Source organism: Ixodes scapularis, unplaced genomic scaffold (assembly GCF_016920785.2).
Source record: "Ixodes scapularis isolate PalLabHiFi unplaced genomic scaffold, ASM1692078v2 PGA_scaffold2__306_contigs__length_199485367, whole genome shotgun sequence".
Lineage (NCBI taxonomy): Eukaryota > Metazoa > Arthropoda > Arachnida > Ixodida > Ixodidae > Ixodes > Ixodes scapularis.
In genome coordinates this window covers 65435849-65449305 of record NW_024609857.1, presented here as the reverse complement: position 1 = coordinate 65449305, position 13457 = coordinate 65435849, and the positions used below count along the sequence as shown (strand labels likewise).

Genomic DNA, 13457 nt, shown 5'->3' with positions numbered 1-13457 from the left:
GGAAACTCGATGACTAAAAATTCGAAATTCATATTTAAATGATTAGGTTAATGTTTATTTTATTCTAATTGGAAACTCTTATATTCTCACGTTTCTATTATACCGAAAAAGCAGTAAGTGTGCAGGCGAGCTGGTGATAATTAATCGCAATGTAACACCTGAGACTAGGGTCCCGAAACCTCAAAAATCCTCCAGTTTCTTTCTTCTCCTACTTCTGATGTATTTTTCTTCGAATTGAAATTTCCTTGAGTTTTTGAGACGAATTTTTCAGGTATTACATTATGAGTTATTTCTCGTACGATGACAGTATAGTACTAGAACTTATATATCTATATACATTATAAAACGTTCACCGTTCAACTAGTAGTTCGCCATTTTTCTGGTATGCCACTGAAACGCAAACTCGATATTTTATTCATGCTTTAATATTTATCACCACCCCCTTTATATTGGACGTTCTTTAAGAAGCGGGCCTCCTGAGACGTCCTTGAATCCTCCTGGCATGTGTCTTGGTGCACTTTCCCTTTTAGTTGCTTTGTTTCTTTGTTTCTCCCTCCATCTCCATCTCATATGTATGGGCGTTTCTCGTCAGTGATTAAAACGAACGAACTACGAACACTTAGCTAGGCCAGCCCCGTCCCTGGTCTTTGCTGACACACACCATCAACCCCACTTCTTAAAGGGAGAGTTACACGATACAAACTGAACAATCGAACTGGAGGTTCAATTGTCCGAGCATTCTCTTGCTTGCTTTGCTTAAAAGGAGAGTTGGAGGATACAAACTGAACCATCGAACTGGAGGTCCAATTGTCCGAGCATTCTCTTGCTGGCTTTGCTTAAAAGGAGAGTTGGAGGATACAAACTGAACAATCGAACTGGAGGTTCAAGTGTCCGAGCATTCTCTTGCTTGCTTTGCTTAAAAGGAGAGTTGGAGGATACAAACTGAACAATCGAACTGGAGGTTCAATTGTCCGAGCATTCTCTTGCTTGCTTTGCTTAAAAGGAGAGTTGGAGGATACAAACTGAACAATCGAACTGGAGGTTGAATTGTCCGAGCACTCTCTTGCTTGCTTTGCTTAAAAGGAGAGGTGGAAGATAGAAACTGAACAATCGAACTGGAGGTTCAATTGTCCGAGCATTCTCTTGCTTGCTTTGCTTAAAAGGAGAGTTGGAGGATACAAACTGAACAATCAAACTGGAGGTTCAATTGTCTGAGCATTGTCTTGCTTGCTTTGCTTAAAAGGAGAGGTGGAGGATACAAACTGAACAATCGAACTGGAGGTTCAATTGACCGAGCATTCTCTTGCTATTGTTGCCACTTTCTGTTGTGTTTGCATTGTGTAAACTGTGAATTGGGGTTTCTTGTTAGTACAGTTGTGAATAAATTTGTCGCACTGATATTTGTTATATTGTACGTTCCCCCGGTCCTACAATGACTTCCGTGAGAAGGTAGTAATATCTTCAAATAAATAAATAAATACTAAGGAGTGTGAAATGAAAATATTCCCTTCATGGGGAATTGAAGGGATTGAGTGTTGCTCTGGTCTTACATTAATTTAGTACTTAGTTATTTTAGGTTCGTAGATACTCAATGTAAACTTCTTACATAAATAAAACGAACATCTAAAGGCAACTCACCACTTTTGTGTATGTTAACCTCGCATCGTCTCTGCGTCCAGTGAAAAATGTCTTTGTCGTCAAGTGTGAGATGTCCGATGGCAACAAAATCATTTGCGGGTCAAACTGAAGTTTACTTATTTTTTTTGCCTTGCACTTAGAACCTCCACTAGAAATTTTGTAAACACGATTATAAGCTGCTGAAAAAAGTAATATATCATTATGATTTTGTGGAAATAAATTTTGTACAATTCCTAACGAGAAAGTACTCTCGTATTTGTTCAGACTATAGTCTTCGGACTATGCATTCTTCAGAGCTTATATTCTACGATTTGCGGACAATTAGAAGATGAAGACTATTCAAGACTGTTTTTCCAAGATGGCTCATTATCAGTGCAGTTGTTAATTTGTGTGGTTGTCAATATCACACCGTCTGGCGTTGGGAATTATTAGTTGGGTGACAGCGGACATTAGCAGCGCATTCAATTCACCCTCGATACCCCCCCCCCCCCCCCCCCCCATTCCCCCGGGTGACGCGCGATGTAATTAAAGTGGACCCATCTTGATCTTATTGGCACGGAGTGCCGTTTCGTATGGTTGCAACATTATTACCACAGCTAAACAATTGACTGTGGTGTCTCTCAGGAACCATGGCCACCATGACTTTGTAATTAGGAAGTCCATGCAAACCCATTTTTAATATAAATTTAAATATTATTAATTGTTAAAAGCATGTACATTTACATACGCATTGATTTATTAACCAGTATAAGAGATCAGGTTCTAATATATGTAGGCAAACTAATGACGTGATAAATTCTATGGGAGTAGAAAAATGAATACAGTATACGCCGAGTACGGGCTATGCACGAGGTGTCGACTACTTTCGAAAACACTTTCTTTATTCAAAACTTTATTCTGTCGACTGCGGACCTTGCACCAAGTGAAATGTATATATCAAAAGATGCGCATATGAGTTTCATTATTCTTTATGAAAAAATAAAACAAGAGCTACCCAACTTAGTCATCAAAGAATTAATTAGTCGTCACGTTCTGCATCGCCCCTGTCAAACAAAAAACAAGCACAGTCTTTCGAACATCGAAAAATGTCCCAGTGGTAGTGCTCTTTGCCGAAAAATTTGTCGACGTAAAAAAAAGGAGTGTTAGCACAAAAAATAAATTATTGTGTCGTGTAATCTAATGCGGCTATCTCAAATGTTAATTGGTGCATGTATGGTAATTGTATTGCTAATTATCATTGTGTGCTCGTAGCCCGACGCCCGTCGCGGCCGACAACGTTATTCTGAATAAATCATTTCTGTATTCAATCTAATCATGATGTTTAAAATCCGAGACTGTGGTGAGCAAAAATAAGAAACTTTGAAGTCGAAGAAAAAAGGCGCCGGAGAATACATCTCAAAACGTAGCTAAATCATTCATCTTCTCTCGCTCCTTCTCCTGTGCCTTTTTTCTTCCACTTCAAAGTTTTCTATTGGTCTCGGGTTTTAAACATCATGATTAACTGTCACCAACTCGCCTGCACACTCAGTGTTGTTTCATTATTTCAAGTGTATTTTTTTAGCAATATTATCATAGGTTGGTGAGTTGTGCCTCCTGCAATTTCAAGGCGAAGCTTCCGGCCTGTGAAAGATGAGACCAATGGAGTTGCTAGGGTAAACGATGGACGTGTTTCAAGACGACCGAGTTAGCGATGGCTGTAAGTTGTGGCACCGTCTCGCGATAGTCTCAGCGAGCAAACGGGTCAAATTTTTTCCACAAGACGGGTTGTGCACCTTCAAATTTCAACCAAATAAAATCCACCATCAAAATGCATATTCATTGAATGTTTGAGCTTTCTATGTGCAGGCGTTCAGCTTTCCGGCTTGCTTTACAACGGCAGGATCTATTGTGGACACCTTATATTTATGCACCCTCTATCAACTACATTTTTTTCGTTATTTGCTATCTCGTGCTATCATTGCCGTATATATATTGAATGGTCATTGCCCTTACGAAATTAACGGATTGTTGCAATATTTGCTCCTCTTTGTGGAGAATCGAGTTCTTTTTTTTAAAACAATAACAAGTAATAAATGTCTAATAACTATAACGTTCCTCATGCCTCTGTGTCACCCCAAATGTAGTTCTTTGTTGTGTGTTTTTTTCTTTCAAAAACAAAGGTCTTATTTTTTTTTAAATAAAACGTTTTATACCTGTGTCTTTAGTCACTGTGTCAACTGCAATGATTGTGACTGGCTCCGGATTCTTCGAAAACCAGGGGGTGTAATCCAGCCTAAAGAGGCGTTTGTACACATCAAGCCACGCCTGCAACAAGATAAGGAACATACAATTAACCGGCGTAATAAAACATAAAATGATACTCTACTTATTGCACTGAAACCAAGATGTAATTTACAAATTATAAATTGAATAGAAGTTTCCTATTCGGGTACAGATCTAAACAGCGTGACTAAATGAAAAAGCTAGGAGCCAGCAGAGTTGTATGTTTCGTCATAATTGGTTCACTCTGGAAAATATCTTTGTGCCAGCCAGTCGCTTCAATCTACGAAAGCTACTTGAAGTGCACTTTGGGAACGTTGACGAAAGAGTATCTTCTAGACTGGAGTGATCCTTATAAAAATTGTAATATCAAGCATTTCTGCCTCGCGAATACGGCTGACGAAAATTTGTACTTTACCGAAACTCGGGTAGAGTGTTGGAGATGGTGTCTGCCTAGCGTGGCAGGGCACGATTTGTACCTGATCGATGTTGATTTATCGTAGAAGTACCTTCCAACACTCTTTAAACCTAGCAATTGCCCTAAAGAAACCGAAGATCTAGAGAAACTCAGCGACACGGAAATTATACCTAACACTGCAGTCAGCTGAAAGTACGGGAAAACAAGATGTCTTATCAAAAACATTCGCTGGCTGCATTTGCGGAGGGGTGTCGAAGCGGGAAAGTGCTATCCACAAAATTGTTTTAAATACCAGTGGGGTCGTGCAAAGAAATTTTCAGTCTGTTCCTATCGATCTCACACTACAGAATCTACAATATGTGGCGTCAGATGTATTAAGGAACCAAAACTGAACACAAATGCAAGCCACAGAATATTTCGAACTGTTTCCGGACGTCCTTGATCGGCCTATACAAGGATTGTTTTTTTTTTTTTCAACATCCGTGAAATAAATAGGAAAAGAGAGAAGGAAAATATTTAGGGCATACAAAATTTAGACACGCACTGTAACTAATTCTTTATGTAATCCCTTCACAGATTTAGGTAATAATTATGACGTGCAGCACAATTTTGGACGCCATCGTCAAGAAACGTTGCCTCCTGGGTTTTAAGGCATTCCACCACGCATCACCAAGACCGTCACTGCCACAGAGGTGTAGACTGTACGGATGAAACTGCATGGAGTTTCGGAGAGGGCGATCAAAATGCAATCATGATGGGGGTCCGAAAGGAACGTATGTGGCGGCTGGCGTTCTCTTTAAACGTGGAGTGGAATGATTGAGAACCCGGCCGGAAACCTTCTTTGAGGAGGGCCTTGAAACCCTTGTTACACTTCATGAAAATGACCTGCATTTTCGCGGTGATTCTGTTGAGTAGTAGCTACAGTATGTGTCCAGGTATCATGAGCATTAAAACATTTTTATCATTCTTGCTTGTTTACTCAATCCATTGGAGGTTAAAAACAAAACAGCACTTGTGTGTGTAAAAGTTGTGGAACATCGCTGACCTACGTTAGGCTAACTACGTTCCCACCTAGAAGTGTTCAAATTCGAGTGAATGATTGTCTCTGGCTCTAGCACCAAGTGCAACCACAAACGTCAAAACATGAAATTCCTACTGCTTTTCTTAATACTCTCATGATCTTCGCGTACCTGCCCTTAGAAAAAAAAAGGGAGCTAGAGAGAGAGAGAGAAAGGGAAAACGATTATTTGCAAGTCCCTTGTACGGAGCTCCGTCGTGATGACCTACAACTCTTCCCTGAGCAGGCTCTTAACATAGGGGACTAGGGGGCACGCATTAAAAGCTTCACGACAAAACACTTTCCGTCATTACTGATTTTATGACAAGCAAGGTATTCAAAGAATGATTCGTTCAATTATAATGCTTGTATTGCTGGGTAGCATAATGATAGCACCATTTCGTTCTTTTTTTAATTCATAACATTTGTAGGGCTAACTTGTACCGCTTTTGCGTTTGTGCCCGGAATATAGCCTCGATGGAGAAGACAGGGGGAGCTTTGGTAGAAGGGAGGCAAACCGCTAAATTTTGCACACGGTGTTCGCATGCCGTCTTCAGCATGACGGCCCTCAAGTAGCACCATGGTCTCACATGACATCGTTGCGTCAGGTAACCTTATGTCACGTCAAGTGGCCACGTAACGTAATTTGACGTGACATTGTGACGTCGGCTGACATTGTCATGTGACATCGTAATCGCGACACTGTGACATCATGATGTCAGGTCACGCGACCTCATGACGTCATGAGATATTGTAACGTCACGTGATCACATTACGTAAGGTTACGTGACCGTGTGTTTTTCTTTAGGACAGGTAACGTGACGTGACCTGACTTGAGATCATGTGTTGTCAGGTAACACTATGACGTCACAGGAGATTTATAAACGCTATGCATTTAGAGCGCCTTTGGGATATAGAAAATGGACAAGCAGTTTTTATTTTTCATCATAATGCAAGCACGCGCTCGATTCAGGTTTGCCTACCAGGCAAAATTTACGTTTCATTCATGCTCCCCTTATTTAGCCTTCAGTTTTACGCTCGAGTTTTAAAACAAAATCATCCTAATCAGAGGACTCAGATAGACTCATTCACAGCCGCTGGTCGAAATCAGTCGCTTGTTCTTAGCATATTAGCTCCATGGAGTTCAGCCTTAATAAAACCTTCTATTCAAAGGACGGACACCATATTGGTATGTAAATGCCGCTTTTGTTTTTTTTCTTGAGACGGCTAAACAGTGAAGGAGCGCAAAATATAGAAAAATAAAGATAAGAGAGTGCGTGCTGCAGGTCGAACGCGCAAGGTAACTACATTCATAATCTTTTTTATGTGTTTTTTTTTTTGCCGCCAGAGTAGTCAAACCCGTAAAATGCGCAAGGAAAGCTCACTTTTAGTTTGTGTATGTGTGTCTGCATGTCTTTTCACCCCTCACTGCTTTCTGACTTAAGTTAAAAACAAGCAATGGAAAACGGCATGTTATATTTTGATAATTGCATTTGCCCGCAGGGGCGAAAAAGCACAAATAAGAATAGAAGACCATGCGCAACCGTGGGAGGATGAAAAATAGATCGCTACCGTTTTAATTCAGGGGCTTTATGGACGTTACGACGGAAGCAACACCTGGGTCTTCTGGTTTTTGTTTGCCGGAAATTTTGCAACCAACCACCAAAATCATGAAACCGGTGAACATTCAGATCACGGGCGGTTTACGGTATAGGACGATAATCAGACTATTTTAAGACGCGTTTCAGGCACCTTCAATACTGTAACACTATATTGGGCTAGAAGGAGAGATGTGGCAATCAATCGTTTGCAATTTCATCTGTAAGCCGGCCACGGGGCCACAACTTCACCCGTTGCTGCATCATGTTTGGCGAATGTAGGATGGCACTGCTGTCACTGTAGAAATAATGCCCCTAAATAAGAGTGACTGAAACTTTGCCATTCAATGTGTGTATCCCTCTCTCGCCTCACGGCATCAAGGGAAGGCGAAGGGTGTTATAGAAAGTCCTGGAGGCCCGCTTTGGGCAAGTATTCGAGAAGCGAATCCGAGACCCTTACGGTGTTGTGGAAACGCTGCAATGTGAGTCAAGGTGTGCTGTCTCGTAGGTTTTCTATTTGTTCGGGCCGCTGAGCCAGCGCGGATTTTCAATGCACTCTTAGCGTCGGGTATTCTCATAGAAGCTGCCAGAGCTTGGCAGTTGAAACCTCAAGCCGCCCTTACTGCTAGTTTGCTAAAGAATACATCTCACAAAGCGAAACTCTAAGGACCTTAGTGCCGACAGCTTTTTCGTAGTAGGGACGGCTGGACGTGCGAAGCCTCCAGGTTCTGCCCCTTGAAGTGGAAGGGGTGGCTGCTGCCAACGATTTCTGTAGAAAGCCACTTCAAGACAGCAGAGACAGCCGTATCCACTGTCTTGGCGGTACCGGTATCCCGGTGCCGGTACCGCCGTGAAATCGTTGATCGTTGCTTTATCAGCGCGTACTTACGTGGTCCAAAGCGGTGCGCAACCCCGCTTCTTCGCAGGGCGTTCGCTGACTGTCCCTCGTTCAGTTGCGAGAACGGCGTGGTCTACCAGTATCCTGACGAAAAGAGCTAAAGGGTTCTTTAGACGCATAGTCCTGGCAGAGTCGTGGTGCCCACTGCCGAGATCCAAGTTTGGGCGTTGTTCTACATCCTTCGACGGCGGTGATGATGTTATCGATAAAGCTCGCCAAAGTTGTTGATGCAAAAAGTTGTCCCCCATGGAATCGTCGGTCGTTGCTTTGTCAGCGCGTACTGGCGTGGTCCAAAGCGGTGCGCAATCCCGCTCCGTCGCAGGGCGTTCGTTGACTGTCCCTCGTCCAGTTGTGAGAATGCAAAATTCAGCATGCGCCACCAGTATGAGGACCAAAAATCAAAGGGGTTCTTTAGACGCATTGTCCTGGCAAAGTCGCCGTGCCCACAAGTTAATGTCATTATCGTAATATCACGAGAGATAGCTAACCTAAGCTTGAAAGCAAATCGGGTGAAAATAGGGAGTAAGCTAATTTTCAATGTGCGGTTAGAAAAAGTAGAAAGAATGCTTGCTTTAGATTTTATGATCAGCGAAACTAGGGCGATGAACCAAAAATGACTGTCCTTCCTACTCAGCAACGCTCGCTTTTCTCCCACGGTGGCTGAGTGACGCTATTTCTGCCCAGGTTACTATTGGCCAGGACTCTGCACTCACTAGAAGTTGCCTTTCATTCGGTGTTTTTGAAAGAATGGCAAATCGAATCAAACTTAGGAAGGAATCAACTTTCGGGGGTGTGGCATCTTTTTTGATATTGCTAGACAAGCCAAACTAACATTGTCAAGGTGAAATGCCTTTATAGAACGTGACACTACATTTTCCAGTACGGCAATAAAATTTCAAATGAGATATAAGCATTGAGATCTAAATACTAATTGGGTCATGGCAACTACTTACTTTAATAACACTGAATTTTTTCGTCTTTGAATTCCATACTTGTGCCGAATAGTGAAGTACTTTTATATTATTATATATGGGGTGCGGAAGCCATCTTTTGAAGTAATTCCCAGGACAGTAAACTCTATCTGGAATCTGTAAAATATAAGACAAAAATGTTATCTAAAATTGTAAAAGGCACAAAGACCCTAATTATAGCATTACGCAAAGCATTTTCTATCATACTTTAGTCGTTTCTAATAAAATAAGGTATCTTCTATGTGGTCTATTTTGGTCGACTTAGTGCTGTAACTGATACGGGTGCTAGTTTGCCGGTCATCATTTATAACTCTAAAAAAAAAAAAAAAAAAAAAAAACCTTTTCTTAAGACTACAATAAGGATATACATGTATTAAACCGTCAAATGTGAAACCAAACACAACAGCAAAGGAAAGGCCATTAACGGAGCATTACATTTGTGGTCAGTTTGCCTTGCTGTGCATACCTGACCCGGAAGAATAACACGGAGCAAGCGGTTTCAAAAACAAGAAACTACATTTAATAGAACAAGGACTGGACGATGAAGAATACTAACAGAAAGAAAACCAACGAGCACCCGCGACGCTTGAGTCCAGGCAGCGGCTCCCTGTGCCCCGTAGTAGGGGAACTGGGCTGGGGAGCCGCCAAGGTGCCTACACATTTAACTACTTCGAAATACTTGGAAACACTACGTATCTATCGCAGATAGATACGTAGTGAAAACAGTGGAACGATATACTGGTTTAAGATTTTTCTAACCGAGCATTGCTTAGAGGGTGCGCAAAAGTGCACATGGTGATAAAAATGATAGAAACACGATTTTGGGGGCGAAATATTTCCAATAAAAGCGTATAAATATTCAATATTTTTTTCTCAACGGAAACCGATGAAATAGCAGGCTCAGGTTGAAGGTTCCATACTTCATTTCTTTTAATAAAACACACAGGCTACCAGGTCTGCCGTCGCGAAGTCTTTTGATACGGATACTACAACCGACTACTTTGAAGTAGTGGAACTTGGGTGAAAGAAACTACCGTGAAAATGCAGATTATAATGCTAGTTGGCTATGAACCATAAATTAATTACAATTCTTTATTAATGAAAGTCGTTTGGTTATTTTCTATGTATGAATAATAGTGGCATGTGACAATCTGTGCATAAGTGCAGTTCATTGTTTCCAAATAGATGTAGCTCTATAGATGAAGTCTTTAAAGGGATACTGAAGTGAAATATGGATTTTGCAAAATAAGGTCGCAGAAGTGTGTAACGGAACGCTACGAACTCCAAAATATTACTCATACACCGATCTCTCAAACGGATAGCCGTACTTTTGGAAAAGAAGGGCGCGATCAAGCGAAGAAGAAACTTTTGAACCATTCTTGGACCTTCCGAGACCAAACGTAACACGTGCAGCAGACCTGCATTGCTAATTAAAACATCGCATGGGTCAAGGTTGAGGAGGCCGACGCCAAGCGGACATGAAGACACCTAGTCCGTGCTCTTTTGCCTTTCCGTCCTCTACTATTTTTGTCCGGTATCTTTTTTTATTTTTTATAGGCAGCCCCCCTCCCCTCCTTCGAATGATGAATCGCATGGCGAGTTAAGAGGTCCAACGCATCAAGAGATCCAATATTGGATCAGTTGACTCGGCCGACACGAGTCACGAGATCTAATATGGGTCAAGAAGTCCAACGCGTCAAGAGACCAAACGCGACAAGAGATAAATGGCAAGTCAAGAGGTTCAACGAGTCAAGAGATCCAACGGGTGAAGAGGTCCAATATTGGATCGCTTGACTCGATGGATCTCTTGACTCGTTGGACCTCTTGACTCGGAATCCTCGACAGGACGTATTGAGGAAGAGAGGGAATGACAATTGTGACGTGACTTGTCTCGTTGGCCTCATCGGCCGTGTTCAATCGCGCACTCCTTTTCCAGAAATACGGCGATCCGTTAGAGAGATCGCTGTATGAGTGATGTTATGGGGTTTTGCAGCGTCCCGCCTATCCGTCCAGCCTTGTTTCGTGAGCTCGAATTTTCGGTTTAGTATCCCTTTAAACTAAACGTACCTGGGTTAGTCACGCGGGTGATGAATGCTTACTTCAGCGCTTCGAGCTAACCAAGCGGCAGGAGGAATAGATTAGTTTCTGTGGGTAGAGTGGGCTTTGAACTTTGAACTTCAATAGAACAAAATTGTGCGGAGGACACCCGACAAAGGACTTCGAATAGGAAGTTTGACTAGGTCCAAAGTCCTTGACTAGGTCTAGTTTCCCTTACGGGTATATGGGTGCAAAGGCTAGGGTCACTCAACTCACATAACCATAGTTACGTACCCATCCTATACTGCGCACACCCATCCCTCTTCGCATTAGGAAGGTACATCTTTCGGGGATTCAGAGTCAAGAGGTCCTACGAGTCAAGAGATCCAACGAGTCAAGAGATCCACTATTGGACCTCTTGACTCGTTGGCTCTCTTGACTCGTTGGACCTCTTCACTTGCCATGGATCTGTGACGCGTTGGATCTTTTGACGAGTTAGACTTTTTGACCCATAGTGGATCTCTTGACTCCATGTCAGCCAAAGCAAGAGATCCAACGCGTCAAGAGATCCAATATTGGATCTCTTGACGCGTCGGACATTTTGACTCGCCATGCGATCGTTTATTCGAAGGAGGGGAAATGGCTGAATATCAAAAAGAAAAGGGTAACCTGAAGTGAAAAAAATTACGATAACTTTTTTTTATTTATAACTTTTTCAAACCTGTATGAAATTGCATACAGCACGCATCTACATTTAGATCAGTAGTAGTTGTATAGCACCTTTTTTGTTGATAAAAACGTAACCTTACGACACAGCGCAGGCTGTGTCGTAAGGTTTACGTTTATATCATGTTGAGTTGCCTCACTCGTCTCACATCTGTTTTCATGTGTTCTGGCTGTGGACGTGAACTAAAGTTAATATTTCGTTTTGCCTCAACAACAGTAACTGTAAAGTTTGCGAACGACAATGGGTTTTTAGCACCCGCTGCACGGGCCTGAGTGCAAACGAGGCTCGATCCAACCAGACGCAATGGCTCCTCGTTGTAGCATTTGATATCAGCACGAGCACACAAGGGAAGCTAATTGTTTTTATATAGAATTTCTATCAGGGTTCTTTTAGCCCTGGGTCTACGTTTGGGGCCACGAGGGTCACTAGCAAAGCTGTGCAACTGGTTAGCTTCTTCCACAACTTACTCAAACCTTTTTTACTGACTTTTTATATTTTTATTTTTTGAGGCGTAAAGTAGCTGGAGACTTCATGCTCGACCTCCTTATACTATTGCCGTGAGGTGGCATTTTGATAAAAAAGACATTCGTTGTTGGCGCTAATGGCCTACAAATGTAATTCCTCTACAGATGTCTTAAAATCGGAACTAAGCAGGCAAAGAGCGCTCGTGCCGTCGATGCCTGCGCTCTGCGCTTGCGTCGCACTGCTGACGTCGGTTGCGTGGCACGTCGGTTGCGGAGCAGGCGCCGGACGAAGGGAAGGAAGACACAGCCGATCTTCGGTCACTTAGTAGCGGCTTGAAGCCGTCTACAAATGTGTTATTTCCGGCCCCGAAGCACTCCGTAGGAGTATTGTAATCGAACTTCCCCGTCACGGCGTGGACATATTGAGGAAGAGTGTCAATTTTCGAACTACATTATGTTGCCAGAATATAAATTTAGGATAAAGTAATCGTTTTAAATAATTAGCAAATTAATAAACCAGTCTCGTATTTTTTCTAGTGGCCTCCATGGACTCCAACCTAGCCCCAAGGCTAAAAACAACCAAATGTATTTTTTTTATTCCACACCTAAAATAAATAATTCCTTGCATGCAGTACCTTCAGACGGAAGTTCGCAAGCTAAATATATCTTAAAATTTATTTTAACGAAAAAGTCCCTTACGTGCTGTGTGCCGCAAGTCAAGTCGCCGTTTCCTTTGTTTAAGGAATGGGCCCCTCGTGTGACAGAGGTGTAATTATATTTAGGATAATATTTAAACCTAATGTTGCCTTTAAACAATACGTTTAGAGCGTGCTGTATTTTAATGACGAATTTCATCTATACCACTTAAAGTTGTGTTTTTTTTCGATTTCAACCAAAAATAAAAAGAAATTGTTTAGTTCGTGTTAAATGGAGGTTTAACATGTATACTGAGCAGTTGAATGTAATCTTGTTGGAGCTGATTAATTTTCAGGAAAAAAAATATCATCGGAACCACTAGCTTATATTTTCTCACCTGTTGAACTTGCCTTCACTCGATCAATGTGAACAAGGAAAGCGAATCATAATAAATAAATTCTTGCAGAACGCTCTAGGGTCAGAACGCTCTAGGGTCTAGGGTCAATCTGAGCCTAGGTACAGGCTCAGATTTTGTAACTTTGTGAGCACGACTTTATTAGCAATATTTCTAATTAAAGTTAATGATTTAGGGGAAGTCCCCAAATTGAAAAAGATTTACAAAACGCTTCAACGGCCACCACTCGATTAGAGCGTGCAAGTTGCGCTAAATTTAAAGGCGGAAGTAACTAGATTATTTTGAAATAATAATGGTAAAATAAATTTTAATATCTAATATTTAAATCAATATGAGCAT

General features: G+C 41.8%; 1 protein-coding gene across 1 annotated transcript in view; it reads right to left on the bottom strand.

Moving 5' to 3' along the window:
* LOC115325771 overlaps positions 1 to 13457 on the bottom strand; it is a 52526-nt gene that overhangs the window by 20869 nt on the left and 18200 nt on the right. The window contains exons 6-8 of the mRNA XM_029986484.2: positions 8822 to 8956; positions 3831 to 3942; positions 1639 to 1814 (exon numbers count right to left, since the gene is read on the bottom strand). Coding sequence (XP_029842344.2) covers positions 1639 to 1814; positions 3831 to 3942; positions 8822 to 8956 — 423 coding nt within the window. The remainder of the gene's footprint in view (positions 1 to 1638; positions 1815 to 3830; positions 3943 to 8821; positions 8957 to 13457) is intronic.